General features: G+C 39.0%; 1 protein-coding gene across 1 annotated transcript in view; it reads left to right on the forward strand.

Moving 5' to 3' along the window:
• Nucleotides 1-25,953, forward strand: part of KDM1A (lysine demethylase 1A) — a 49,629-nt gene that overhangs the window by 18,022 nt on the left and 5,654 nt on the right. The window contains exons 5-18 of the mRNA XM_074162225.1: nt 916-994; nt 1,979-2,071; nt 2,829-2,935; nt 5,337-5,418; nt 7,661-7,755; nt 12,762-12,904; nt 13,435-13,525; nt 14,287-14,421; nt 15,683-15,756; nt 16,432-16,543; nt 16,936-17,068; nt 17,841-18,028; nt 18,481-18,595; nt 24,089-24,216. Coding sequence (XP_074018326.1) covers nt 916-994; nt 1,979-2,071; nt 2,829-2,935; nt 5,337-5,418; nt 7,661-7,755; nt 12,762-12,904; nt 13,435-13,525; nt 14,287-14,421; nt 15,683-15,756; nt 16,432-16,543; nt 16,936-17,068; nt 17,841-18,028; nt 18,481-18,595; nt 24,089-24,216 — 1,575 coding nt within the window. The remainder of the gene's footprint in view (nt 1-915; nt 995-1,978; nt 2,072-2,828; nt 2,936-5,336; nt 5,419-7,660; nt 7,756-12,761; nt 12,905-13,434; nt 13,526-14,286; nt 14,422-15,682; nt 15,757-16,431; nt 16,544-16,935; nt 17,069-17,840; nt 18,029-18,480; nt 18,596-24,088; nt 24,217-25,953) is intronic.

The following is a 25,953-nucleotide window of genomic DNA, read 5'->3' on the forward strand; positions in this document are numbered from 1 at the left end:
TCTATGTGAACCCCCCCACCCCAAAAAAAAACCCCAACCAACCAATCAATGAATAAAGCGCAGAAAACAGTAAAAGCTCTTGCTAAATTCCTGTTGGTTAAAGCAGATCATTAAAACTTACAAAACAGAATGTAGGGTAAATGATCTGTTGTGGCAGTGCGGGGCAGTTGTGGTTTGAAGCCTTTAAAATCTTTTAAGGCCTCCACTGTTCAGTGTATTCATAGAGGGTCTAAAAATCAGAATTTTTAAAGAAGTGGTCATTTGCTGCACGTACTAAGTTACTTTAGGTAGTAAAATGGGGACTACAAAAAGTACAGAAGATGAAGACTCTTACGAGTAACTGGGTTATAACATAGCAGATTAAAGTAATTTTAAATAAAAGCAAACTAATGTGAATAATGGAAGTAATTGTATATATACATACAGAGAGATTTATATATAAAAATGCAAATTGTGTGCTTTGCACTCTTCCAGCTGAGAAGTTCTTTAGCTTTTACAAAAGTAATGTGAAATTTGATGCCGAAAAGTAGGATGCTGGCTGATGTTCGTGCCCAATTAAAATGTCACTCATATGACACTGTGCAGGTGGAAGGAAGGCTGTACATGTAAGCATTCTGGCACTTCCATTTTGTAGCTTTTGTTCTTTCTGTGTATGTTTTCTTGTATATGCCATTAGGAGATTGTTAACTTGATGCATTTCCACTTATTTGAAATGGTGTAGGAAGTTAAAATGGACTGTATTGCACCTTAAAGAGCACCGGAAGACGAAGTTCACTGTGGCTTGGATAGCACTGCTAAAGCTGATCTCCTTAGAGGATTTCATGTCCTGACAGTATTTGGTAACAAACATGCACATGGAAAACACCTCTTTTGTATTACTTAATATAATATGTCTTATTGTTTGTTTAAATACAGCTGCAGCTCTGGTTGGATAACCCAAAGATTCAGTTGACATTTGAGGCAACTATCCAACAATTAGAAGCACCTTATAATAGTAAGTCAAGTCTTCTACTGCCAAAACCATACGGTGCTTATCATTGCTATTCTTTTTCAGTATTGGTTGGGGAAAAGCTGCTCAGAATCAAAAGTGGACTTCAGATGGGTCCTTTTGTTAATGTCCTCCATGAGTGTTCCTGTACAGAGTGGCATATTGCAGTATGCTCATGTTTCAGGTTTGTCAGGTTCATTTGGTAAAGAAATATATCCCTAGTAGAGTTCAAAAAAGCTGGTAAAAAGATGAGTTGTTAAAGGAGTTTCCTGTAAGTGAATTCACATGCAACTTTTAAGGTTTGCTGTGGCTTTGTGGTGGCTTGCAGCTGTGAGATGTTCTTAATTGCAAGGTTTCTCGGAGGCATTAAAAAGTTGCATAAGACTTGACCAGAGTGGCCGTGATGGAAGAAGGCAGTGAAAGAGCGAGGAGTTACTACTTGCAAATGTAGGCCATTCCTCCCTTCTCAAAAAAAATCCCAATAAACTGAAAAAGGGTGGAGGGCAGCCACAAAGAAAGAGTAATTAAAGAAGAACATAATGCTGAAATGAACGCAGATACACTGTCAAGTACTGCAAAATACTGAATTATTGTGTTTATAAAAATAAAAATAGTTCAGTGCTCTAGTATTGGGTTGGCTTAATACTGGCAAATTGCATTACAATTTCTGGGTAAAGATCTCCGTATTTTTGCAGTCAGTTTCAGACAAGGTGTTCTTCTGCACTAAATAAATAAAAGCATTTAATGTCCTGTAGAGCTTCTTGGACAGTGTTCAAAACTGCAGTATAGCATAGAAAACAGCAGAAAGCTTTAACCTCACCCTTCTTCAAGAAGGTGATTTCTTCAGTAGGGCAACTGGGGGTGCAGAAAGGGAAGTGTTCAATGTGACTTCGCTGGGTTGCTGCTGGGACACATTTGCTTGTGAATGTTTTCAGTACATATGTGCTGCCAAACATACAGAATAATTTTAAACCATGTACAATTTTTCAGGTGATACGGTGCTCGTTCACAGAGTACACAGCTATCTGGAACGGCATGGTCTAATCAACTTTGGTATCTACAAAAGAGTGAAGCCCCTTCCAAGTAAGAAACTTGAAACTTGTTTCTAATTGGAGTTTTGTTTTATTGTTCAGTGATTTGTTAGGACAAATTTCTGAGTGCTTCTCTTAGGATTGTGATGGCAAGAAAATAAATAAAGGTGAGAAAGCCTTCTGTCTGTAGATGTTCACGTGTTTTATTTTGGCATTGAGAAGCCACCTATTGAAGTAAATCACTTTGAGAGGGAAAATGCTTGCAAATCTGTAGATAATTTGATGGCTGTCACTGTTTAATGAGTTATCATTCCTCATTTGAATAACAAAAGACAGAAACAATGCTGTACTTACATCTGTTATGTGCTTATATGATGCTTGAATTTTACAACTGCTGAAGTAATCTGTCCTTTCTAGGTTTTATTCTTCTGGGGCAGGAAGAAATAAAACTATGATGCTTTGTCCCACTTCAATTAATAAGACTCAGTTTCTTCAAACAATTTTCCTTCAGAAGTGTTTTTCCTCCTGTTTTCTTCCTTGTCACAGATGCACTCTTGGTGTATTTTTCTTGTACCTGTCTCATTAAGATAAATTGTAATGTGTTTCACTGTTATCATATTATGTCCATAATTACTTCAATTTTCTTTTTGTAGCTATTTGTTTTGTTAAAGCATTTGTTCTGTCAGAAATACTGATGAGAAGGAAGCTTCTTTTTGTTCTTGGTATCTCTTAAATGCAACTTTAACATTATCACTTAAAATGTAGTAATGTGTGTATAGAACCTGTAGTGCGTTTTCCTCTTTCTTTAGCCAAGAAGACTGGAAAGGTGATCATTATTGGTTCTGGAGTGTCTGGGTTGGCAGCAGCTCGCCAGTTGCAGAGTTTTGGAATGGATGTCACAGTTCTGGAAGCCAGGGTATGAATTTTTGTGCTATTTTACTTCTCTATGGGAACTTTACTCTGTAACCACATTCAGTACTAGCGTATGGCTCAGTCTCCCAGCTGCATGCCTGCCATGGCTGAGCTGGTGTGTGGTTACAGGCAGCCGAGCTGTATTGCTGAGTACTAAACCTGTCTCGGTAGGAAGCAAGCTCATCTGTTCTGAGCGAGTGTTGACTAATGCTTTCTCAGGGGAGGAGTGCCTGGCCAGGTGCTGGTGTCACAGGCTTACTCCACTAACAGACTGGAATCTTCTTCCTTTTGTGATTAGGAACTGATTTTTCACGGGAAAGCAGATTGCAAGTCTGTATTTCCAGAACTTGCCCATTAAATAAAATCATTATTTGGAATTGCCAGACAACATCAGGCAGGATTTTTTTCTTGCATCTTTTAAGTCTGCATTAATTCTTGCCTTGTTTATTGGTGTGTGCTAAATATAGGCTTTAAAGTTATATAGAGCTACATTTTGTGGTGCAGGAACTAGCTGATTGTTCTTCTAGTAATAAGGTATTCTTTAATATCCAGCCCTAAGTGGAATCTCCTTTTTTTTTAAAGTTGAAGGTTTTTTCATATGATCTAATCAATTAAGAACAACTTGATACTCATATAAAATAAAACTGTTGATGAATTAAATTTGTCTTATCTTACTTCCTCACTTCATTTTGTTAGTATATTTGCTTCTGACACTATTCTAGCACAGATAAAAAAACTTAAGCAGATTATTTTAATTAGAGTAATGTTTCAGGGTCTTAATTTTGCTAGCTACTGCTCTTGTTACTAGGGAGCAAGAGCTGCTTGCTCTGTGCTTCACAGGCTCTGTACCACTAGAGCAGAGGAGAGCACAACAATCCCATTGTTGAGTCTGTTGCTCACCTGAAGGTATTGTGGGATTTTTTTGCTTGTTTGGTTTGGTTTTGGTTTGGTGTGTTTTTTGGGGTTTTTTTGTTTGTTTTTTTTTTTTTTAAGCTGGAAGAAAGAGATCTATGCTGTAACCTGGGTTTAGTTCTACTTATCTTTGTTATAACCAGTATGTAGATCTGGCAAGAGGCTGTTTTAAAATAATGCATTATTTTTCAGTCATTTTTCTCCAGTCTGCTGCATCTTTTCTTCAGTAGTCTCTCGTCTTTTTGGTTTTTTTTTTTTTTTTTATTTTTTAAGGCTGTCTGGTGTTTGCTCACGATTTCAGTGATTCAGGTTTCACTGATTCACATGATAGTTTGTTTATGCCACTCATTTTCTGTAACTTTTAGACTATTAGTTTACACGCTTCTGATTTGCTGATTTAATTACTAAAATTCAAACTTTACATTTTTATATTAAACAGTAGCTGTTTGGGACCTTTGCCCAATTGTAATTGATATTTCTCTGTATCATCCTGCTAGCTGGACTGAGGATAGGGAAAGGGAGGATTTTTTTTTTTTTTCCGTATTAAGTTTAAAGTGGTAGGAAAATAAATGTCATCCTTAAGTCAGTGTTATGTGTCAAATCATAGACAAGACTTCTTGATTTGATTCTGACAAGAATCAAAAACTTTTATTCCTGCTTCTAAAATGGGCTGTTGACTTGTGGTTATCTTCTTGAATGATAGCTGGCACTTCTGCGGAGGATAGGGATAATTGGCTGATGGCTTTTCTAACTCTAAAACTTAGTTTTCTTAAGCATAGCTGAATCATTTCCTATATAGCTATTGGATTTTGTGGTAGGAAGGTTTGGTTTTAGAATTACAGTAGATCCTACTGTAGGTATAGTTAAATCTGTCCAAATCAGGGTAGGCATCATTTTTCTTTTTCTTTCCCTTTTTTCTTTTTTTTTTTTTTTTTTTTGTTTTAAATGTGGCTTAAACATTTTATTCCTTAACTTTATGTTTACAATTGCCTAAAGGGTGGGTTGAAGGACGATGGAGCTGGACTCTTTTCAGTGGTTTCCAGCGATGGGACGAGGGGCAGCGGGCACAAGCTGGAATATAGGAAGTTCCATTTAAATACGAGGCGAAACTTCTTTCGGGTGAGGGTGCCAGAGCCCTGGAACAGGCTGCCCAGGGAGATCGTGGAGTCCCCTTTTCTGGAGATTTTCAAGACCCGCCTTGATACAGTCCTGAGTAATGTGCTATAGGAAATCCTGCTTCAGCAGGGGAGTTGGACTAGATGATCTCTAGAGGTCCCTTCCAACTCCGACAATTCTGTGATTCTGTGATTAGGCAAATTAATTGAGATGAAGTGTTCATTTGCAGAGGTTCTTGGAAAAGCGTACATTATATTTAGTGAACCTTTGGGTAAGAGAATACTTAAACCATGTTCTGTAGAAGTTTCAGTGATTATATTTAAGTGACATGTACTGCCAAATGTTACCAGAGATTTATTATATTGTTCTTTTAAAAGGACCGAGTAGGAGGAAGAGTTGCTACCTTTCGCAAAGGGAACTATGTTGCTGATCTAGGAGCAATGGTAGTAACAGGACTTGGTGAGTTTTTCAAAAGAAAAATAAATGGGGAGGAAAATGCTATACAAGCTGTTTCAATCTGAAACCTTATTCTATTTCCTTTCATGGCCAAAATAATTGGGTATTTTTAACTACAAAAAGGTAGATGTTCTAGTTCAGTCTCTTTGGCAGTTAACATTTTTCATAAGTGAACCTTCAGAACAGATGGCAGCCTGTACAGCCTGGCAGCTGGATTTTTGTTGGTGCCATAGCTATCATTGTCACTGAAATCATAAGGGTCGTGTCATCAAACTTGTAGATCCATTCTTTTACAGTTCACTCATGCTTAGTGGAATTCTTTGCTCTTTCGTTGGCATGCTGTCCTTTTGTGTGTCTGTTCCTTTGCCCAGTTCCTTTAAGCTGGTATCTGCATTGGGTTCCCTGCACTTGCTGAGCAAGTCTTTCTAAAGCTGCTTTACCCAGCTGCTGGTGGCCTCTGAGCTCAGGTCTGTGGACTGAATTTCTTGGTAGCTCTCTTAGTTGTTCCCTTGGATCTTCCCAAGTATAAGCTGAAATTGAACATGGAGAAGTAGTAATGAAGTGAGGGGATTAGTTGAGTAGCTAAGAGCAAAGTAAATAAGAGCAAATAAATGGCAAAGTTTTAAGATGGGAGAGACCCCAAAGAGGTAGAATGTGTTTTTTCACTTACACTGGAAAAAAAGGGAGGAGGGGGAATGAGGAGCAGAGCCATTCTAAAGAGAAATCCTTTCTTAAAGTCAGGATTTAAGCCCTGAAAGTCCTTTCTCTAAGTGATTTCAAAAGTAGTTGTAAAAATAATGGCAAACGAGCCATATTTTTTCCTATTTAATGCTGGTTTATGGGATGGTATCAGTTATTGATATTGCTTACTCTAAGAAGATGGACAGGTGTTAGTGTGGAATACCCTTCAGTAATGCAGTGAAATGATAAAATATTATGAAACCTAACTGAGTTTTACTGACTGCCAAAACTTAGTGTTTGTCTTTATTAAATTGCATACAGACACTGTTTCCAGACAAAGAGTATTGAAGTTGCACAGTTCCTGATAAAACAGATTTAAGGTTGCCCTGTGAAAGACTGTAATATTTTCATATTTAATTCATCATGTCTGTTTCCTTTCCAAAAGAATCTACTCTTTGCCTTGAACAAGGCAGCATATGCTATGGAGAAGGAAAGATTCGTGTAGTGAAGGAGGTGGTTTGAAGGTCATCCTTCATATTTCTGAATCTGTAAGAGATGTGAGGAGGGAAGACTACTGAATGGGTTGGGCTTGTGGTTTGGGAAGCTGAAAGACTGAAGTTATGGGATCTTTTCTGGTTTTGTTAGTAAACTGTAGAAGAAATTTTAGTAGGTTCTTGAACTTGAAACATGAACTTATTTGGACTTATTTCAAAACTCTGTTCTGCTTGTTCAGTCACCTCTCTAAAGACAGGAAGGAAGGTAAGGTGGCTGAACTGCCCCCTCTTTTGAGCTCAGCCTCTGGGTTTGATTGGATTGCAGAATCAGAGAACGTTGGGAAGCTAGATCTGAAAAACTTTTCCCAAAGTTAATTTCGTGACCCATGTTGCCTCTTCTGTATGTCATTTCCCATTTGTGTCCATGCTTTTTCTTTTCTCTGCTGTCCTTACAGAGGCTTCGATGTTTAGTGATTCTGGATGCTTCAAATCGATGCTTTCTGCTTTTCTCATGTTTCTAAGTGGAATCACCTAGATTGTTTTCTTGCCTATTTAGTTACATATCTTCCAGGTACAGTTGGTGTATGTGGTTCATCTTCATAGATTGTATTCACAGATGTCACCTCTTGGAGTTCCACTAAGATTTTAGAGACTGAATTCTACAGATTCCAGCTCCAGCACTTTCAAAAGCTCCTGAAGTTACTGTGCAGCTGTGGGAGCTTTCCGTGGATTTTCAAACACTGTGCTTGCAAAAGTTTTGAAGATACGTTTATAGCTATAAACTCTGAATCGTACTAAGGTTGCTGCCACCCTAGGACTCTGCTTTTATAAGCAGCCCTTTTTACATATGGTCCCTTAAGAGTTGGTGGGTAGGGTTTTTTTCGTGACTTTGTTGCAAGAATTGCTGTGAAGAGTAGACCTTTGGCAGCGTTACACTACTTTGATGGAACACATTTTGCACTGGAGTTGGTGTGTTTAGTATCTGAAATAGCTTTAACTGTGGATTTTTTACTTAATCGCAGACAAACTTTGCAGGCATGCTCTTGTTAACTATACAAAATGTTTTCCAGGAGGAAATCCCATGGCTGTGGTCAGCAAACAAGTGAATATGGAACTGGCTAAGATCAAACAAAAATGCCCACTTTATGAAGCAAATGGACAAGCTGTAAGTCTGATACTGTTTTCATGAACCTTTTGAATAGAAATAGTATCTCAAGTGTATTTGTTACCAGTTAGTCTAGCACAAGATAGCTTCCATGAAGAGGGAGAGGGAGTATTGAAAGTGTGTGTCCATTTTTAGGCAATGTAATGATATTCTAGCATGTCTGCAGCACCTATTCTTCTAAAACCTGTTCTTTCCACACGAGTTTTTAAACTTTGAATTTCAGAGATTTTGTGGAAGCTAAGTTCCTGTTTGTTCTTCCCAAATTCATTACTGTTTTTCTTTAGAGAGTTGTGTGTCTTGCTTGTCTTTGAAACAGATGTCTGCTGTGCTGGCACTCCAGCTTTTGCTGTTGTTGCTGCTATTCCTTTTCCCTGAAATAAGATCATTCTGGCTGTTCTACTTATATGTTACTTTTTAAAGAATTGACTAACTAATGCCAGCTGGTTGAATGCACATGCCACAGTTCAGCAGTAGTGTTCTAGAGCTGGGATTCACAAACTTAAGAAGCTTGATTTCTTTCTGCTGTAATGTTAAGGAGTGCTGTTCAAGGTAAATATGATGGATCCTAGTTTAGTGCTGAATCTCACACATGTATTGACTGGAAGTGTTCCTACCACCTGAACCTTAAAACTTGGTCCTCAGAGTAAGGAAGACAGATGAGGATACTGAGCTTCTGTTAGAGACCTGAAAAAGTGATCCTTGGCACAAACCTGTTGTAACCTGGCACCTGCAGCTTTTCTTACTACACATGAGTGAATAGGGTGTTATAATAAACTCAGGGAAAACTACCAAGGCGTAGGCAGTTCTAGCAGTCAGTGCTCTCCTTGTGAAGCTTTTCCTGCCTGTACCATGCCTGCCTCTCCACTGCTGTGGTTCCCCTCTCCCAGCTGTTTTCCGCTTCAGTAGCTTGCAGTGGGGCAACCCTATCCCTGTGCAATTTGAAGAGACTCCCTGTGTTAACACCACCCAATAAGATAAACAGTTCAGCTACTTTGAACTTTATTCCATGCTTTTTTTTGTCCTAAAAAAGCACTGTAATGCCTGCAGCTTGACCATGCAGCTTTCCTTCCTGTAACCCGCTCCCTTCTTTTGGCAGTACACAGCAGGTAGATCACGTGGATCCAGTAAAGCCCCTGGGGCATATGCAGCTCCTGTCATCCAGGACTTTCTCTTGCTTATCAGATATAGGCACTTACAGAAGAAGCCAGTGGGAGCAGAGTGTTTGTCTGAAAAGGAATATTCCTTCTGATCACTCTGTAGTGTTTCCTGTACTGCACTCAAATGCTATTTATCCTGGGTTGAATATTGTCTTGGTGACTACGTAATAAAACAGAATGCTATTCCTTGGCTTAAAAATAAATAAATATATAAGATTGCCTCTGTGTGCTCCTTGTTTCCTAGCATGTCTGCCATGTATAGCTTTTGGAACATTTGACTAAACTATCCAATTTGAAGCCATGACAGATAATTGGGAAGAGAAGTTGTGGTGTGAGTAATGGAGATTAAAATATTGGTCATCTACCACCTGGATACCACAAATGTCAAAATACAATCTTGATTATGTGACATTCAGTATCTGTGCATCTATCTGTTACCACCATATCTCTGTTTTGCCTGTAACTCATGACCATCTAAACTGTTAAAGGTTGTCGCTTTGTATGATAAAGAGTGAGTAAATGAAAATGGAAGCTCTATAAACAAAATTTGAATTTGCTTGCTCAGATGATTGTGGTTGTACCTGAAAGCTTATGTGTTGCTTATTTTGTCGTTCTCTTGTTTTCACTTAAGATACTCCATGATGCTACTTACACAAGGGCAGTTATTTCACTAATCTTTCTTTTCCTTTTTTAATGTTGCCACGCTTTTTCCTTTGATTATTAGCACTGCTAAAAATTAAATTCTGATTATCTATTTCTGCAATGTTTTCACATCTTTAGTACTTTGATTTTCACCCCACTGTATAAAGTTTATCTTCAAATAGTTGTCAGGCTGCTCCTGTTGTATTTTTTCTGCTGTAATTGCTGAAAGGACACTATCAAGGTACTACTTGATAAACAGTGAAAAACACCTGAAATCACTTTCTACAGGATATGCTTCTTCCAAAGGTGCATTTACATTGGGTTACTAATGAGTATCAGGCAGGTAACTTCTAAGTACCTTTTTAGGGAGTAGAAGTTTTTCTCACCTTGCCAATAAGAGTGTCTACTAACTTGACAGTGTCCCTTTATGTTTTCCTTTCAACTTGTCCCTGAGCCTAAGTCCATGCATTGCCCCACTCCTCCTCAAAATCTTCTCAATTTATGTGCACCAGTAGCAGCCAAGAGCACAGCCTATCTTGTCTCAAATAAAAGCACTCATGTTCCACCTCTCCCTATGCCATTTTGGCAGACTTCATGGTGCTTGACAGGAGGCAAGTTGTAGCTTTTAAATTAGCTAATTCCCCAGCCTTCCTGGAAAGTATCAAAGATCTCCTTGAACAACAGTATACATCAGATAATAATCTGGACATCTAAAGCAGGGAATGCATCTAGAAGTCTAGGGACAAGTAATAATCAGATGTCCTTCATACCTCGGCTACTGTCTTGATGGCTTTCCACATCTACACAAGTATCTTTTTCAATAGTTAACTGCTTCTGCCAGTCTGTCCTTTTCTCCACTATCTGCGTTTTACTGAAGGGAAAAGTTCATAAGAGTTGTACTGAGAGTACATCCTCATCGTTAAGCCCTGCACTGAAGGCATAAATCTTTCTTACTGCTCATAACTGTATGTTTTATACCTTCAATTATCACTCCTCTAAAGCATGTTATTATTGTAGTCTTTACCATGGTGTTACCTAATTAAGAAAGACTTCCCTCTGAAGAAGTGAAGATGGAATCAAAGTCTCTGCATATAGGGTGGGCTCTTTATGATTGCAAGTTCCAGATACTTAATTTGTGGTGAGTTGGTTTCCTCCAAAAAATTTACCCATTTAAGAGTTCTGAATACTCTTTGGGAAGTTCTGTTGCCTGCACAGCTACCTGAGCTTCTGAATGAAGTATTGATGTCAGCTGTGAAAAGGTAGGCAATATGAAATGCAAAATGTTGTTTCTCTTCCTTTCTTCATCCTAACTTCACGTTGCTGGGAAGTGTGCATTTTGTAATGCCATCTTCAATTTGTTGTCTACCAGGATCCTCATGTCCTTTTCTTCAGAGCTGATACCCAACAGTCAGTCCTCAGCCTGTCCTGATGCATGGGGGTATTCCCCACATTAAAGGCTTTGCCTTTGAATTTCCTGGGGTTTTTGTCAGTCCATTCCCCTAACTTGCTGAGATTACACTGATAGAAGAAGAGATTGGGGAGGCCTGAGAGCAGACCTTATCCATAAAGTCTGAAGCACAGAGGAATTCAGTGCTTTAGCCTTTTCCATATCCATTATCACTAGGTTCAGCAGCAGGTCTGCAGTCTGCATTATCCTTCCTTTTTTCTACTGTTGTGTATGTAGAGAGCCCTTCTTCTTACCCTCCTACGTCCAGCATCTGAGTTTCAACTCTGGCTGACTTCTGTTTTTCCAATGCCACCTCTGTGTGCTTGAGCAATGCGACTTCATTCATCACAGATGACTTGTGTAATAATAGATGCTTAAGCTGGAGCTTGGAAGATGAAGCTGAAATGATAAAAGTGATGATCATCAGTTTCTTATAAACTATATGTATCTTATGATATGTACAAAGAGATGAAGTGTGACTATGAATTGTGAACCTCGGTGTTTCAGCCTGGAAAATGCCAGACAAGAAAGATTGACAGAGCTAGAAGATAACTATTGGCACAAGAATGAGTGGCCAGGCACAAAGTGGAAGAGGAATCCTAATTAGAGCAATGAGATACTGATACGACTTCCCAGTCAACAGGGTATACTTTGAGTTAGGTGTGAATAACAACTGGAAAAGAGACATCTGATAGAGTTATGGCAATAGGCTTAGCACTGTTAACAGCATCTCAAGCTATTTTTGTTCTGATGGCAGTCATCCAAGAGCTTTCACAGTCGTTCTGAAGTGTATACTTTTTTTTTTCCTCATTTTCATGCTGATGTTTCCCTTTTCCCTTTCCCAGTGTTTTTTCTCTATCCTTTGTTTGACCTGGACTGCGTTTAAAAGATGTTAGTACCATGGGATGGTTCCTCTTTTCAGCACATGCAGCTGTCATCACCTAATAGATATTTCCACGCTGGCAGCAACACACGCTATTTAAATGAGTATCTTCAATACAGTCAAATACCACCATTCTGAAAGTGCCCTGCAGTGGTTCCTCCGTCATCCTGGAGAAGCTGGGTTGGTAGTTTTTAGTCACACTGACCACTCCAAAAGATAAATTTCTGTCTGTTACCTCACTGTGCGATGACAGGCCTTCTAAAGCTTTGTGATGGCATAAAGCCATCCTACCATCAGAGTGGTCCTTTGTCACGTTGACAAGCTTCTGGAGCTTTGATGAATACACTTTCCAGTAAGGAAATCTTCAAGTGCCCATAAATTGGTTTGCTTTCCTCATGCAAGAGAGGTTGGTTGTCACCATGATTTTACAGTTCTTCTTGTAGCTCTTTGGTCAGTCATCCTGACAAAGTGACTTTGTGTTGTACAGACCTTGGTGTCTCACCATTTGGGAGAGCTACAGGTATTAAATTTCTTTTTATGAGGGCTATTCTCAGCTACATTTTGTTGCGCTCTTGAAGTGTCGCTCTAGGGCATGTGATACCTTTTTGTTGTGAACACTGCTCTAAGAATTTCTCTGCACCCTGCCTTTCTCATTCCTCTTATCTGGGGAATGGTAACATTTTGAGTTTGTTATAAGGTGATGTGAATTTAGACTGCGCTAGAGATTGTAATCTATGTCATCGTTATGGTTTCTTTTTAAATTTTCTCTGTACTCGAGTGTTTTGTCTCTAAGGCTTTCAGCTTTGGTGACCTATATATTTTCTTTTTTATTTATGAATAGGTTATTAAGAAGAAAGTTTGTTCTTTTGACTCCTAGGTTCCAAAAGAGAAAGATGAAATGGTGGAGCAAGAATTTAATCGTCTGCTGGAAGCTACCTCATATCTCAGTCATCAGCTGGATTTTAACGTTCTCAATAATAAGCCTGTCTCCCTAGGTCAGGCTCTGGAAGTTGTCATACAGTAAGTGACTTCTGTCTTGTGTTAGGCTTTCCTATTTTGTGGAAGATTTTCCAAAAGATACTTGAAACAATTGTGATGCTCCTAGGGTAAGTGTTGCCCAATTAATACAGCTCTTTGGTCTCTGCCGAGTTCTCATTTGTGTACGTGTTTCTTGTTTATTGAAGCAAAATATACCAAAGATGGTTAAAGGAGCAAACATCTTTTCTTGAAAGGTTCCTGAAAATCTGATAGTAGATAATTGACTTAGTATGAATTGGTGTACATACAGCCCACTCAGGCTATTTAAAAGCTGATGGCACTTGTTATACACCTTTTAATAATAGTAGGTAACTTCAGACTCATGTTTAGTTGGTAAAGTGTACTTTATTTACAGTAACTTGTATTAATTTTCTAATTGTCATAAGAGTATTTACTAAAAAAATCCCATCATGTGCTTTTATTGCATTACACTAATTAGATTGTGATAATGAGTTTTCTCAATAATGTGAGGATTTTATGCTGAACTGAGTCTCGCTTCTTACCTTTTCCAGATTGCAGGAGAAGCATGTGAAGGATGAGCAGATTGAACACTGGAAAAAAATTGTGAAAACACAGGAGGAATTGAAAGATCTTCTAAACAAGGTCAGATCATGACATTTAAAGCAAGAGGATAGCATTGTCTTTATCGGGAAGTAGCAAAATGTACAAAAACTTCCATGGAAAAATATTAGTTGCCATTAATGCTGTTCTAAAATGTATCTGTTCGTTTTAGATCTGCTTAGAAGCACTGTTATGACAAAGGAATCTCCGTTTTTGAGGAGAAGCACATAAGTGATTAGGCAGAAGGTTGTCAAGAAGACTGTAAAACATAAATATGGGAAAAGAAAGGGAGAGGAGAGACATAACAGTGTTGTTTCATAGCTTCCCTCAGAAATGCTGATAATTACTGAGGCTTTTGAGGTAACAAGTAAACATTTTGAAAATGTTTACTTTCTTTACCACAAATCTGATTTGTAGTATAGAAACAGAGTTTTAGGCCCACTTAAATGTTTTTTGTTGTGGTTCTCCATGGAAGTTTCTCAAATTAAAAATGACTGAGGACACCTCTCCTATCCTAACAACGTATTTTTGTTGTTACAAAATACATTGCAACGTATTTTGGAAGAAATCAATGATAGGTTTAAGCCATGTTACTTTGGGGTTGGTGGCATTTATTGTGGTTTCTTGGAAGTAGAATTGCATATGTAAGCAACATCTGCCAAAACCAGGAAATGTCTTTGGTGTAATGGCATAGTTTGAGATGAATATTCATTTCACACAGTAACTTGCATGAAATCTACCTTCTCTCTTTCTTTTTTTTTTTTTTCCTTTCTTTCTCCCTGTTACTACTCCACCTGAAAAAGATGGTGAATTTAAAAGAGAAGATTAAAGAACTTCATCAACAGTATAAGGAAGCATCAGAAGTGAAGCCACCTCGGGATATTACAGCAGAGTTCCTTGTGAAAAGCAAACACAGAGATCTGACTGCTCTTTGCAAGGTAAAGTGTGACGTACCTACAGCACTTTAGTGGCTTCTGAGGGCTTCAGCAGCCAGATAAAATTAGCCACTACAAATAAATGTTTCCACATGTCTCGCCCCAATCCAGCACTCTCAAGAGAATATGATTGATGGTAACTATTGGTTGTAATGTGATAACGGCTGCATTAAGTACCTTTAGATACCCATCCTTTCATGGCTCACGATGGAGAGTAGTAACATGTTGAAGGCTCAATTTTAGGTAACTGTGCTAGATCATGTCAGACAGCATTTAATGTTTTGAAGGCTAAATTTTAGGTCAGACTTAGTCTTTAGTACTGCTAGGTCTCACAACAGTCTGGAAATAAAATCTGTATTTGGAGAGAGGTGCTCTTTCCTAAGATTAGAAAGGCAGTTTCCTGAATAAAAGACTTCTTTCTATCCAAAAGTTACCGTTTCCAGAGTTCTGTCTTGACAGATAGAGTTAGTTTCCCCCTCTGTGTGTATTTTGATGTAGAAATATGCCTTAAGAAGGAAATCTTAAAAACTGTTCTTTCTATGATAGTGAAAGACACCTTGCCTAGCCCAGGTCAGATAAAACCAAGGATCATTTTCAGCTGCTTGTTCAACAGAAGATAGGTACCTTTATTTGGAAGCTCGGTGTGTTAGTGTATACATGAGTTGTAGCTTTTCTGGTTTGTTACCAATGAACAGCTTTGTGCTCGTTGCTATTATTGGACACTCCAAATTGTTCTGCCTTGAAGGAGAAGGATTGTTGCCTAGTTCTAATGTTTTCTGAAATAAGAAAAACAAACAAAACTCTGAAAGAGGCTTGAATTCGATTATGTCTTTGCCTTTTGCATGACTGCTTCTGCTTTGGAAATTTCTGTATTTGATATTAACTATAATCTCTTAAGAGAGAAAAAAGAATAGAAATAACATTTTGTGCACTATGAAAAAGCACTCAGTAGCATAGGAACCCTTGGAAATACCAAGGCTGTAATGGACCCTCATGTTCTTCAGATCTGAGTGTATAAATTCTTGAAATAAGAATACTGATATTTTCTGCAGTGTGGCATAGACTTCTGTATATTTGAACAGCAGAAGGGGAAAGTGTGGTGGATTATAAGTTAAAAAAAAAAAAAGAACTTGATTTAGATTCCACTAAAACAATGAATCTTCCACTGATTCTTCTAGAGATTAGGTGTAGTCTGGTGCTATATGATGTCTTTAAGTCCTTTTACACGTAAACTGATTTTAATGTTAGCTTTTAATCTTATTAGGAGTATGATGAATTGGCGGAAACACAAGGAAAGCTGGAAGAGAAGTTACAAGAACTTGAAGCCAATCCACCAAGGTAAAGATACAAATTATAAAAATAAATACTTGGGAAAGCAGGATTTTTACTACTTTTCACTGAGTTTCAAAAATGCTATGGTATACTTTCTTTTAATTATGGTGACTTAACGGGTTAGGAAGGTACAAACAGTAAATTTCAGCTTCTTCAGCTTTAGAACTCATCTTTAAAACTCACCGTATTTTTAGAGGTGACTCAGACAAAAAAGGTGGTTCTTAGCTAGGGTGCGTTTCAGTAGAAATCCTTACTGTAACCAGTGCCTGATCTCGGGAAGCCTTTGAGGTTTGAAATTCTTGTCAATAATGATTAGCATACCAATCTTGCTTATTTTGGCAGAATATTATTATTTTGTGCTCTGTGATTATACTAGGTTTTTATTTGTCATCTTCATACATGCTAGTTAAGCCATTATTTATGTAATTTTTAAATTTCTATTTCAAACTCTACTTTGAAAATATGAATTTGCTGGGTTTTGTTAGTCAGCTTTCATGAAGGAGGTCCTGATGTTTGAAATAGGATCTACTTGTGTTCTTTTTTATTTTTTATTTTTTATTTATCCACTAAGGGGGGACTCAAACAAAAAAAGATCGTGAATAAATTTTCAAAAGTAATGCATTTGCAACATCCTGCTCTAGCAAACTAAATGTCTTTGTATTATGTTTGGTTTTTTTCTAGCGATGTTTATCTGTCATCAAGAGACAGGCAAATACTCGACTGGCATTTTGCAAACCTAGAATTTGCTAATGCTACACCCCTGTCTACGCTTTCTCTGAAGCACTGGGACCAGGTAGCCAATCAATGTATTCATTCAGCAATACGCTGAAAACTTAAGCTTTATTTATTTCATTCTCATGGAAGCTTCTCTATGTTAACAGTTTCTAAACAGTTACGTCCTATCTGCTTTTATACAGATACTGAGCTCGTACACGATTATTATTTGCTGATGAAATTCCAGACAGCTTTTTGTTACTGCCAGAACAATCTCTAATAAAACTGTCTACTGAAAGTTCCTGCACTTACTACTTGACTAATAAACAGAAAGCATTTTGAATTTATTCAACTGACTCTTTGAAAAAGTTTCTGAAAAAATGTTACCATTGTGTAGAGTTGCTAATTATTTTCTATTTATTTTATGTGATTTCATTATAAGTGCCTGCTTTTTATGCATCTTCACTTTAGGATGATGACTTTGAATTCACAGGCAGTCACTTGACTGTGAGGAATGGCTATTCCTGTGTGCCTGTAGCCTTGGCAGAAGGGTTGGATATTAAATTAAACACAGCAGTTCGACAGGTTCGCTACACAGCATCAGGTAAATGAAACCACCTCCTCCGGAAAACTACTCTGAGGGAGTGTGATCATAGAAATTAGATTTCAGTGCTTCTGGAAGCAGATGTAAAGATTGATCTTGTAAAAACCCTCCCATTGTGTGTTTTGGGTTAGACAGCCACCTCTCTTACTGTGATGAATTGTATAGGAATCTGTTAGGGATTAATAAATCTTTAATGTTTTTTGCTTATTTTTGTGGCTGGTTTGATGCCATCCTTCTCGGTTGTATTTACTGATTGACAAGTTCACATTTGTTCTCCCATTTCTCTACTTCACTGACTCAAGCCTTTGAAATAAGAGGTCTTGGACTGCTTAAGACTTGGTGCCACAGGATCTGGTATTAGCAATATAAATTAATGTAATATGGACGCAAAGGGAAGGAATGCATCTTTTTGTTGTTCTTCAAAACATTGGACTTGGGAAACTGTCAAGTGGGAGAGCAACTCAGTGAGAGGCTCACTCTCTACTTGCTGTTTATTTATGCATATATTTAAATATCATTTACTGGCCTAGATGAACCTTTAGGCTTACCCCAGTATGGCCATTTTCAGATGCTGTGTAAACTTGCAGTTTCTGGAACTGAGCTATGTGGCCAGTAACATTCACTTGCCTACAAGTTAAGTAATTGTTAATGTAAAGCTGTCTCCATAAACAATGTTTTCTGATGTGGATATGTTTTTATGATAGCTTCTTTCATTTTTAACCCAATGCTCTTGCCTCCCAGCCTATTAAATGTTTTTCTCTCCCCTTTCCAGGCTGTGAAGTGATAGCTGTAAATACCCGATCTACTAGCCAGACTTTCATTTACAAATGTGATGCTGTGCTGTGTACTCTTCCCTTGGGAGTGTTGAAACAGCAGCCTCCAGCAGTGCAGTTTGTGCCGCCTCTTCCTGAGTGGAAAACTTCCGCGGTGCAGCGTATGGGATTTGGCAACCTTAACAAGGTGACTTGGTCATTGAGGGAACTACAGCAGTTGCAATACGTAGAATCTGAAATGTGTGTGGAATACATATGGTGGATGAGAGGAAGAATGTTTTTTCCACTGCTCTTATGCTAGATTTTGATGCTGAAAATTAGCTGAAGGACTGTAAGGACTTCTCCTTTGTTTTCCCACAGAAATTTTTAATATAGTTAAATGTCAGAAGTAGGTTGACTCAGTGTGTCTGCTGTAGCTTGTTAACCAGCAAATTTGTAAACTATGAGACTGTTCTAACCTGTGGAAGGCAGTATAGGTATACATCTTTATGTATTACGTATATGCAGTATATATTCACCAGATTTTCCTTTCTTTGACCTTTCCAATAAATATCAGGAATAAATATCAATGAGTGTAATTGCCTTTATCCTAATTTTTTCTGTGCACTTTTCCTAATTCTTGATTCTTTCTGTTTCTAGGTTGTGTTGTGTTTTGATCGTGTCTTCTGGGATCCGAGTGTCAATTTGTTTGGTCATGTTGGTAGCACTACTGCCAGCAGAGGAGAACTTTTCTTGTTTTGGAACCTGTACAAAGGTAGCTGTGGTGCATGCCTACTTTTGCCAGTGTCTTATTTGTGTAGTTTAAGATCTAGAAAAGAGCACTTTTTATGATGCTATTAGTGTTCATATATGGATACGATGAGAAGATAGTATTTGTAGGAAGACAAATGGAAGCAGAAAGCACCACTGGCTTGGAAAGTGTTCTATAGTAAATCAGGGCAGAACATGGACAATTATGGGTTTACTAATGATGAATTCCAGGCTATGTCTGTTAAATTGCATTCCTAGCTATCTACTGTAACACTTGCATTTTTATAGGCCACTTTATTGTCTTGCACCTTGGTGAAGTTGTCCTGTGACTCAGTGTTATCTTGGTTACTTCTATTAAGCATCTATGCAATTGCCACTGGTATTCTGAAAAACTTAACTTTTTTGATTTTTATTGTGCTGTATTAAGAAAAAACCCCAAAAGCCTAATCTAACATGTTTATATAGTGTTTCAGAAATACAGCAAATAACATGTGTTCTGTTTGCCAGAGAGGAGTGTTGTCTTAATTAAGTATCTGCTCTGTCAGGAGGAGGAGTTATTTAGTTCTCCAAGAGAAGGGTGATTTGTCTCTTGCAGCATTTCTGAATTAAAAGCCATTTCGTATTTCATAAGTGTCTTTGAAATTGAGTTTCTCTCTGGCCGTGTGGAACATTGAGCTCTTCCCCCCCTTTCACTAACCTTCTCATGCAAATGGGACTGGTATCCAATTTAGTCTTGGTTTTGAAAACCTCAGCTTCCTGGATGTTTTTCAAGTTGAACTGACAGTTTGAAGCCAGACCTCTTTGAAGGGGCTGTCTGTCTAATGTGGGATGATATGATAATGGTAGATGAGCCCCTTTCATCTGCGACCTCAAGTTCTTTCTGATACAGGTGACTTTGCTGCAAACTTAAGTGTCCAGGAACTAGCCAAGAAACTTTTTTTTTTTTTCCGGATGTAAGGGTTGCTGTTGACTTGTATATTCTCTTACACAGCTGAGTTGCCGAACTCAATGCTTGTAGGTTATCCTGCTTCGATTTCTCAAGGGGGTGCAGCACAGTCTTTACAGAGTAGTGAACACTCAGATTTCAGTGGAGCAGACTAGAGGCTTTGTGATAGCTCTATTCCTCTTGCTGAGCGTTACTGTTCCAGCTTGATGAGCTGCAGGCCTGTCCTGATGGTTAAGATGCAGTGTGCCCTGGAGAAAAGGCAAGCTGTGGTGTCTCCAGTTTATTGAACAGGTGACCTTGGTTCCTGTTTTGAGCAGCAAAACAACTATGACTGTAGACGATGGGTCTCAGATGGACAGATAATTTTTAACTCATCTTTAGAAGTGGCTTAAGTAGGCAAAAGGTATTGCTCTACAGCTGGACTTTGCCAGTAGTAGTTTTGTTTCATCTGCAGCTGGTGTCTGTCACAAGAGGTTGTCAGAAGATACTTTCAGTAAGCATACTGGTTCTGTTCATTGCCATTTATCATACTAAAAGAAAAAGTGTATATACAGTGACCATACTCAGTGAGTTATTTTTCTTGCAGATGACCCTTTAAAGTACCAGTGGGTTTTCTTCCACTGGTCATGGGCAGGCCAGGTTTTTCTTTTAACTGGAAAATTTGCTGCACAAGGAACATGCCTTTCTAGAGTATTTAATTCTTAAAATGTCTGATAATAACTGACTGGAGAAATACAAGTGACGAGCCTTGAATAACAGGGCTGTTTGTGTATCTGCTTTTGTGGTTTTAAGAGGGCTTGCTCCTGCTGTGCCATGCTTGGTGGGTTATTGTCACGTATTAGACGTGTAGACGCACTTCAAGGTGGAGACACTCCTCAGCACAGGGTAGAGGAACTCCTGGCAGAAGCACTCAGTGTTTTCTGAAGTCTACAGACATTTCAGTCTCTGTTTTCCTGCCTGGCTTTTCTGGTTTTCCTAGAGACGTGATGAAAAAGGTGAAGTCCCTTCTCTGTCATAGGTTTATAGTTACTCGCTGATCTCTGGCTAAACCACATCCTCTGCTTGCTGTTTGGTGTCCAGGCTCAGTAAACATCACTGCCTCGAGGAGAGATTTTTTTTTTTTTTTTTTTTTTGTGGAGCAGTGACACATGCTCATCGTGCATGAAGCTTTTCTGAGTAGCGCTTTGGTATTTGTGTAGCAAAATAGTCACTACAGCCTTCTGGCTTGCTATTACAGTTCTTGATTAATCCAGGTGACTTATCAGCAACATTTTCAGGTCTGGATAAATGCTTAAAAAACAGAGTCTCATGCCTGGAAAGGCAAGATTTCCATAAAAATACATTGGGGTTTTCTGAATACAAGTTTCCATGAACAAATTCACTGGAAGCTGCATTTTGAATATGTAGTTGTTCCGTCAAGAAAAATATGTTGACTGAATAACTGCTGAGAAGTTCAGGGATCTCATTGTGTCAAGGATGGCAAACTGGGAAGAACTTTGTGGCTCAAATGACAAAAAAAACCAACAAACCCTCCCAGTGCCTATGGATCATAGGAAACCAGTTATTTGTTCTTTTCTGCAATTGTTTGAAAGATTAGGCTCGATCTTTCAAGAACATGGTGTTTAGCTAGGGGAGAAATCCTGTATCTCTTCTCACTAATAAACTGCTTCTAGTCCCAGAGGTCCTGCGTATGGAAGTGTCTGTAATTGTATCTTGAGTAGTGCGGTTACCTTTTTAGTAGTAACAGCATTACTAGTCTAACTTCTTCAGAATTTCAAAGACTTCTGATTTTAACCAGAATATATTATTGAATCTTCCAGCCTGTATATCACAACTGAACTTCAGCCAGTTTTCTTTAAAGAGCAGTAACTTGATGGGAATGTATATCAGGAGATCTATCTATATACCAGGATATAAGGAATTCATTATTCATTTTGGAAACTTGTACGAAAGCTAAAGCCAAATTTTTAACAAGGACTTTATTTCCCATTTCAATATGCTTGATGTCTCTTTCTAGCTGTAGTATTTCCTTTGCTAAATATAGGAGTTAGTCCCCAGGGGCAGTAGGAGGTGGCTCAGCATTGCGACAGGGACAGCCTCAATCCCTCTTAGCCAGGAGACCTCGCGGTCCCATGTGCTCCCTAGTCACAACAAGCTATGCCTTGACTTGTGAAGAGGTTAGGATAAAGCAGTGGGAACTGTTGCTTTGCAGGCTTGGAGATGTTTCTACCCTGGCAAGAGGAGGATAAGTGTTTTCCTCACCCATGATTGTGGCAGCATCACATGGCAGGTTGCCCAGGGCAAGCGGTCCACGGCTTCAGCCACGATGCTTTTGAGTTGGGATCAGGATGGGGACAGAGAGGCTTGAATTCAGCCTCCTTTGGCCAATGGGAACTCTTCACCTTCTCCATGCAGGGTTTGATGGTGGAAGTTCTTGGTGCTGAGCTCTGATGAGAGTACACTCAAATCTCAGCTTGGTGAGTTCATCTGGGGGGAACACAGGGTCAGACAGGCTTTGCAGTGCTCCTTTGCTTTATGTAGCATCAACCCAACCACCTTAAAAACAGAGAGCTTCTAGGGTGAGTGCAGTCCTTGACCTGGTACAATCCATGTGGCCAAATCCTGAGCACCTCTGGCTGGCAGATCACCATCTTGATGCTCTTCAGTTTTGTGAGCCGCTGCAAAAAAACCCAACCCACCAAACAAAAAACCCAAAACAAACAAAAATACCCACCAAACCATGCTGCTTTAATTATCCTAATTTTTTTTAATGGATGTCACCTCCCTGTCCTGGAACTTGCTGTCACCTCCCATGTGCTGCTCCACGGACAGGACACGTCAGCAGCCCGGGAGCTGCCGTCCTTGCATGGAGGGCTGGAACCTGCTCCAAGGTTTCTCTGGGTTGGACTGACAAACATTTGGGATTTTTTTGATAAGGACTTGGGCTCTGACCTCTGAGGTACCAGATGCTCGATGTTTTGGCCTAGAGGGGGTTACAGGAACTTGATAACAAGCTGGGGAAATTGAGGGGTCTTCCAACTGGGTTTTGAGTTAGGAATCTCAAGGAAGAGCCCAGTTCCCTCACAAAAATGTTGGGATGGTTGGGGAAGACAGAAAGTTGGAGCTCAGTAGACACAGAGTACCAGAGTGAGATCTAAGCAACCAAAGGCTCATGGTTTGGGCTGGTTTTGGGGTCTATGCTTGTACGCTAACCTTCATTTCATCTCAGATGCCAAGTTATTGAAAGCAGACCCTTAAAAATCTGACATATTTGCCTATTCTGTTACTGTTCCAGTTGTCTGTTGGGTCTTCGCAGGTGTCATAGGGAATGGACGCCCCCATGGCTTTGGCTACAAAGCAACCACCTTACCCTGCCCTTATGTGCAGAAGCAAAGGCACAACCTGTGTTTTATACCTCCTCACCCCTATCCATCTCCCTCACCCTGCCATCTTTCCACAGTTTGCAGGGACAGGCCTCCAAATTGATAGCAAGAGCTTTGGATACCCAAGGGATGGCAAAGCAGAGATGCCCTAACCATCAAACCAAGAGCTTGTAGGCTTTGCCCAGAAATCTCATGGCTGAACCTGATGTGAGTTGGACAGGGCTTTGAGCAACCTGGTCTAGTGGAAGGTGTCCCTGCCCAGGGCAGAAGGATTGCAGCTAGATCATCTTTAATGTCCCTTCCAACCTAAGCATTCTATGATTCTATAAATATCTCCAAGAAGAGAAAGATCAGTTGAGAGTTTTCATTAAGTAACTGTGCTCAGGTCTGAGTCACTTCTTGTAAATGCATGTTTCTTGCCATTGGGTTATTTTGGTAGCTATTCAATACTTACCTAAGATTTTCCTTGAATTTGTGACCAAAAATGTATGCTTAGTCTTACCACGGGTAGTCAGAGGTAAAATGACCTCATTTATTTGTATATCCTATAATCACATTAACACTTTTCACCACAGCATCACATGGGCAGCTGAGTTATTTGTGCGTTTGACTTCTGAATTCTTCTCAGAATTGCTGCTTTTCTGGATATTGTGCTACTGTTCATAGTTTCCTCTCCATTGAGATTATTTAAGGTGAATGTGTATTGGTAATGAAGAAATCTGGATAGTTTGTATGAGTGAAGTACTTATACAGGTAACTTAACTGCTATGCTGTTAATAATACCTAAATTAGATTGTTTGGAAGGTATTCAGTTCCCTTAAATGTAGCACAGATGACTGTTAAATCCCAGTAGAAACTCCTGTGTCAAACAAGTGCTGTCTTTACTGAAGGAAACCCTTCCTCTCTTCTCCATGCTCTGCTTCTTAACGTGTGTATTTAATTTCTATTGATGATTCTAAATAGTACCATAGCATATATTAATTCATTTTCCTTTTGGTAATTTGACATGATGGTGGAAGATTTAGGACTTCTTTTGCTGGGTTTGTTTAGTTTTTAGCCTCATGACTTAGCTACAGATCCGTGCCTATTCAAGTCCAACTTGTGCAATTAAAATGTTCAGTTTCAACAATTCAGTTGTTTTTCTCTCTTCTTTCCCACCCTTCCTCAGCACCAATTTTGTTGGCCTTGGTAGCAGGAGAAGCAGCAGGGATCATGGAAAATATAAGTGATGATGTCATTGTTGGACGGTGCCTTGCCATCCTCAAAGGCATATTTGGTAGCAGCGCTGTGCCACAGGTCAGTCCAGCCCGCGTTTTCGGGGAACTTCTCTGCATTTCACAAGTACCGCAGTTCTCAGTAGCTTGGCTGCAATGTTGAGCTGTTTGGTATCTGCACCACCTTTGATTGTTCAGTTTGGGTTTTTGGGAGGAGGACGAGTTTGTGGTTTTTGGTTGTTTTTAGGGTTGGGTGGTTTTTTTGTTTTGCTTTGGGTTTTTTTTTTGTTTTGCTTTGGGGTTTTTTTTTGTTTTGCTTTGGGTTTTTTTTTTTTTGTTTTGCTTTGGGTTTTTTTTTTGTTTTGCTTTGGGTTTTTTTTTTGTTTTGCTTTGGGTTTTTTTTGATAAGATTGTTTTTGATTGAGACTAGTTTTTCCGGAGTGTCAAATTCTTCAGTTAATTTTCTACCCTTTACATTTCTGGGATTACAGCAGAGCTCTCCGTGGCTAGTGACAGCACTGCTTAGATACTCTCTGCCACGTTCTGCACCTTCTCTAAAGTACAGTATTTTTCCCAGTGATTTCCACAAAAACTGGGGGAGGAAGGGAGTAAAGGTAACCTTTCATCTGGATCAGTTCCCTGTGCAGCTAGCCAACGGTTATTTAGGCACAATAAGCGTAAAAGGAACGGTTAGTGAAGGGGGAGTTCAGAAAATACTTAAATATTACTAACAAAAAAAAAAAAAAAAAAAAAGAAGCTTGTGTACTTAGGACATAGATTTGAAAAGTCTTATAGCTGTTCAACCTAAAGTGTGTGCGACTTAGTTGAATATTTGGTCTGCTCTCCTGCCAGGCAGTGTAGATGCAGTTCTTACAGATGGCACTGGTTGAAAATAAATGGCTCTCCTCTACTGGGATATCTATGGAGTAAAGTAATAAAAAAAAAAATAGGTGGTAACTTTAACATACCAGTCTTCTCTGAGCATTTGGCCAGGCGTAAACTGGACAGTTTATTTGCTTGGTATTTCACATGAGGAATAGATTCACTTCTTCATCTTTATTGTAGAATAGTTGTAAAGCTCTTTTTGAACATTTGAGCTCTTTCTCTATGATGGCCAAATCCTCACAGCTGACTGTAAGTATAGTTTTTTAGCTAATGAGTGGATCTCGTATTTTGGAAATGCTCAGTCTGTTGAATTTTTACGTCTCAGACTGGAGAATGCAAGAGAAGGAAACCCCAGGCTTGCCTCTGATAAATCCAGAGCTCCTGCTCTGAACTCTCAGAATACTATTTCACTTCTTAGTGAGATCTCGCTCTGAGAGGAGCTTTGAGACTATTCTGTTTACAGGTGCTGTAGAAATCATGTAGTGTGTAGAAATCACTCCAGAGTGAACCTAGAGCAGTGTGTTACATTGCAGCTGCTCCCTAGGAGGGTTTTACAGTTAAAAAATCCACACGCTAGCAAATTGCAGAATCTTGAGAAGTACGTATTCTACTGTAGATAAACATCAAACTTAGAGAACTTACTTGAACTTTTAAAATATTTCAGTGCGTTAACTGATAATCTCCAGTTATGGAGTTACTCCGTATCTGGTCAGTCATTCAAAGGAGAAAACAGTTCTTGGTTGTGATAAATGAGATCTCTAAGTGAGTCTCTGTTTTAACATATTCACAGTTCAGGTGCTTATGTATTACAAGCATTTGATAGTGGAGAGGTTTGCTGGAGGCTGTCTTCTGGACAGTCGTTGGTCAGCCTGGATAAACTCCCATATGTTATGTTGGATGATGTTGTACATGAAGTGGAGCTCCCCATGCAAGT

This window comes from Numenius arquata, chromosome 21, assembly GCF_964106895.1.
Source record: "Numenius arquata chromosome 21, bNumArq3.hap1.1, whole genome shotgun sequence".
NCBI lineage: Eukaryota > Metazoa > Chordata > Aves > Charadriiformes > Scolopacidae > Numenius > Numenius arquata.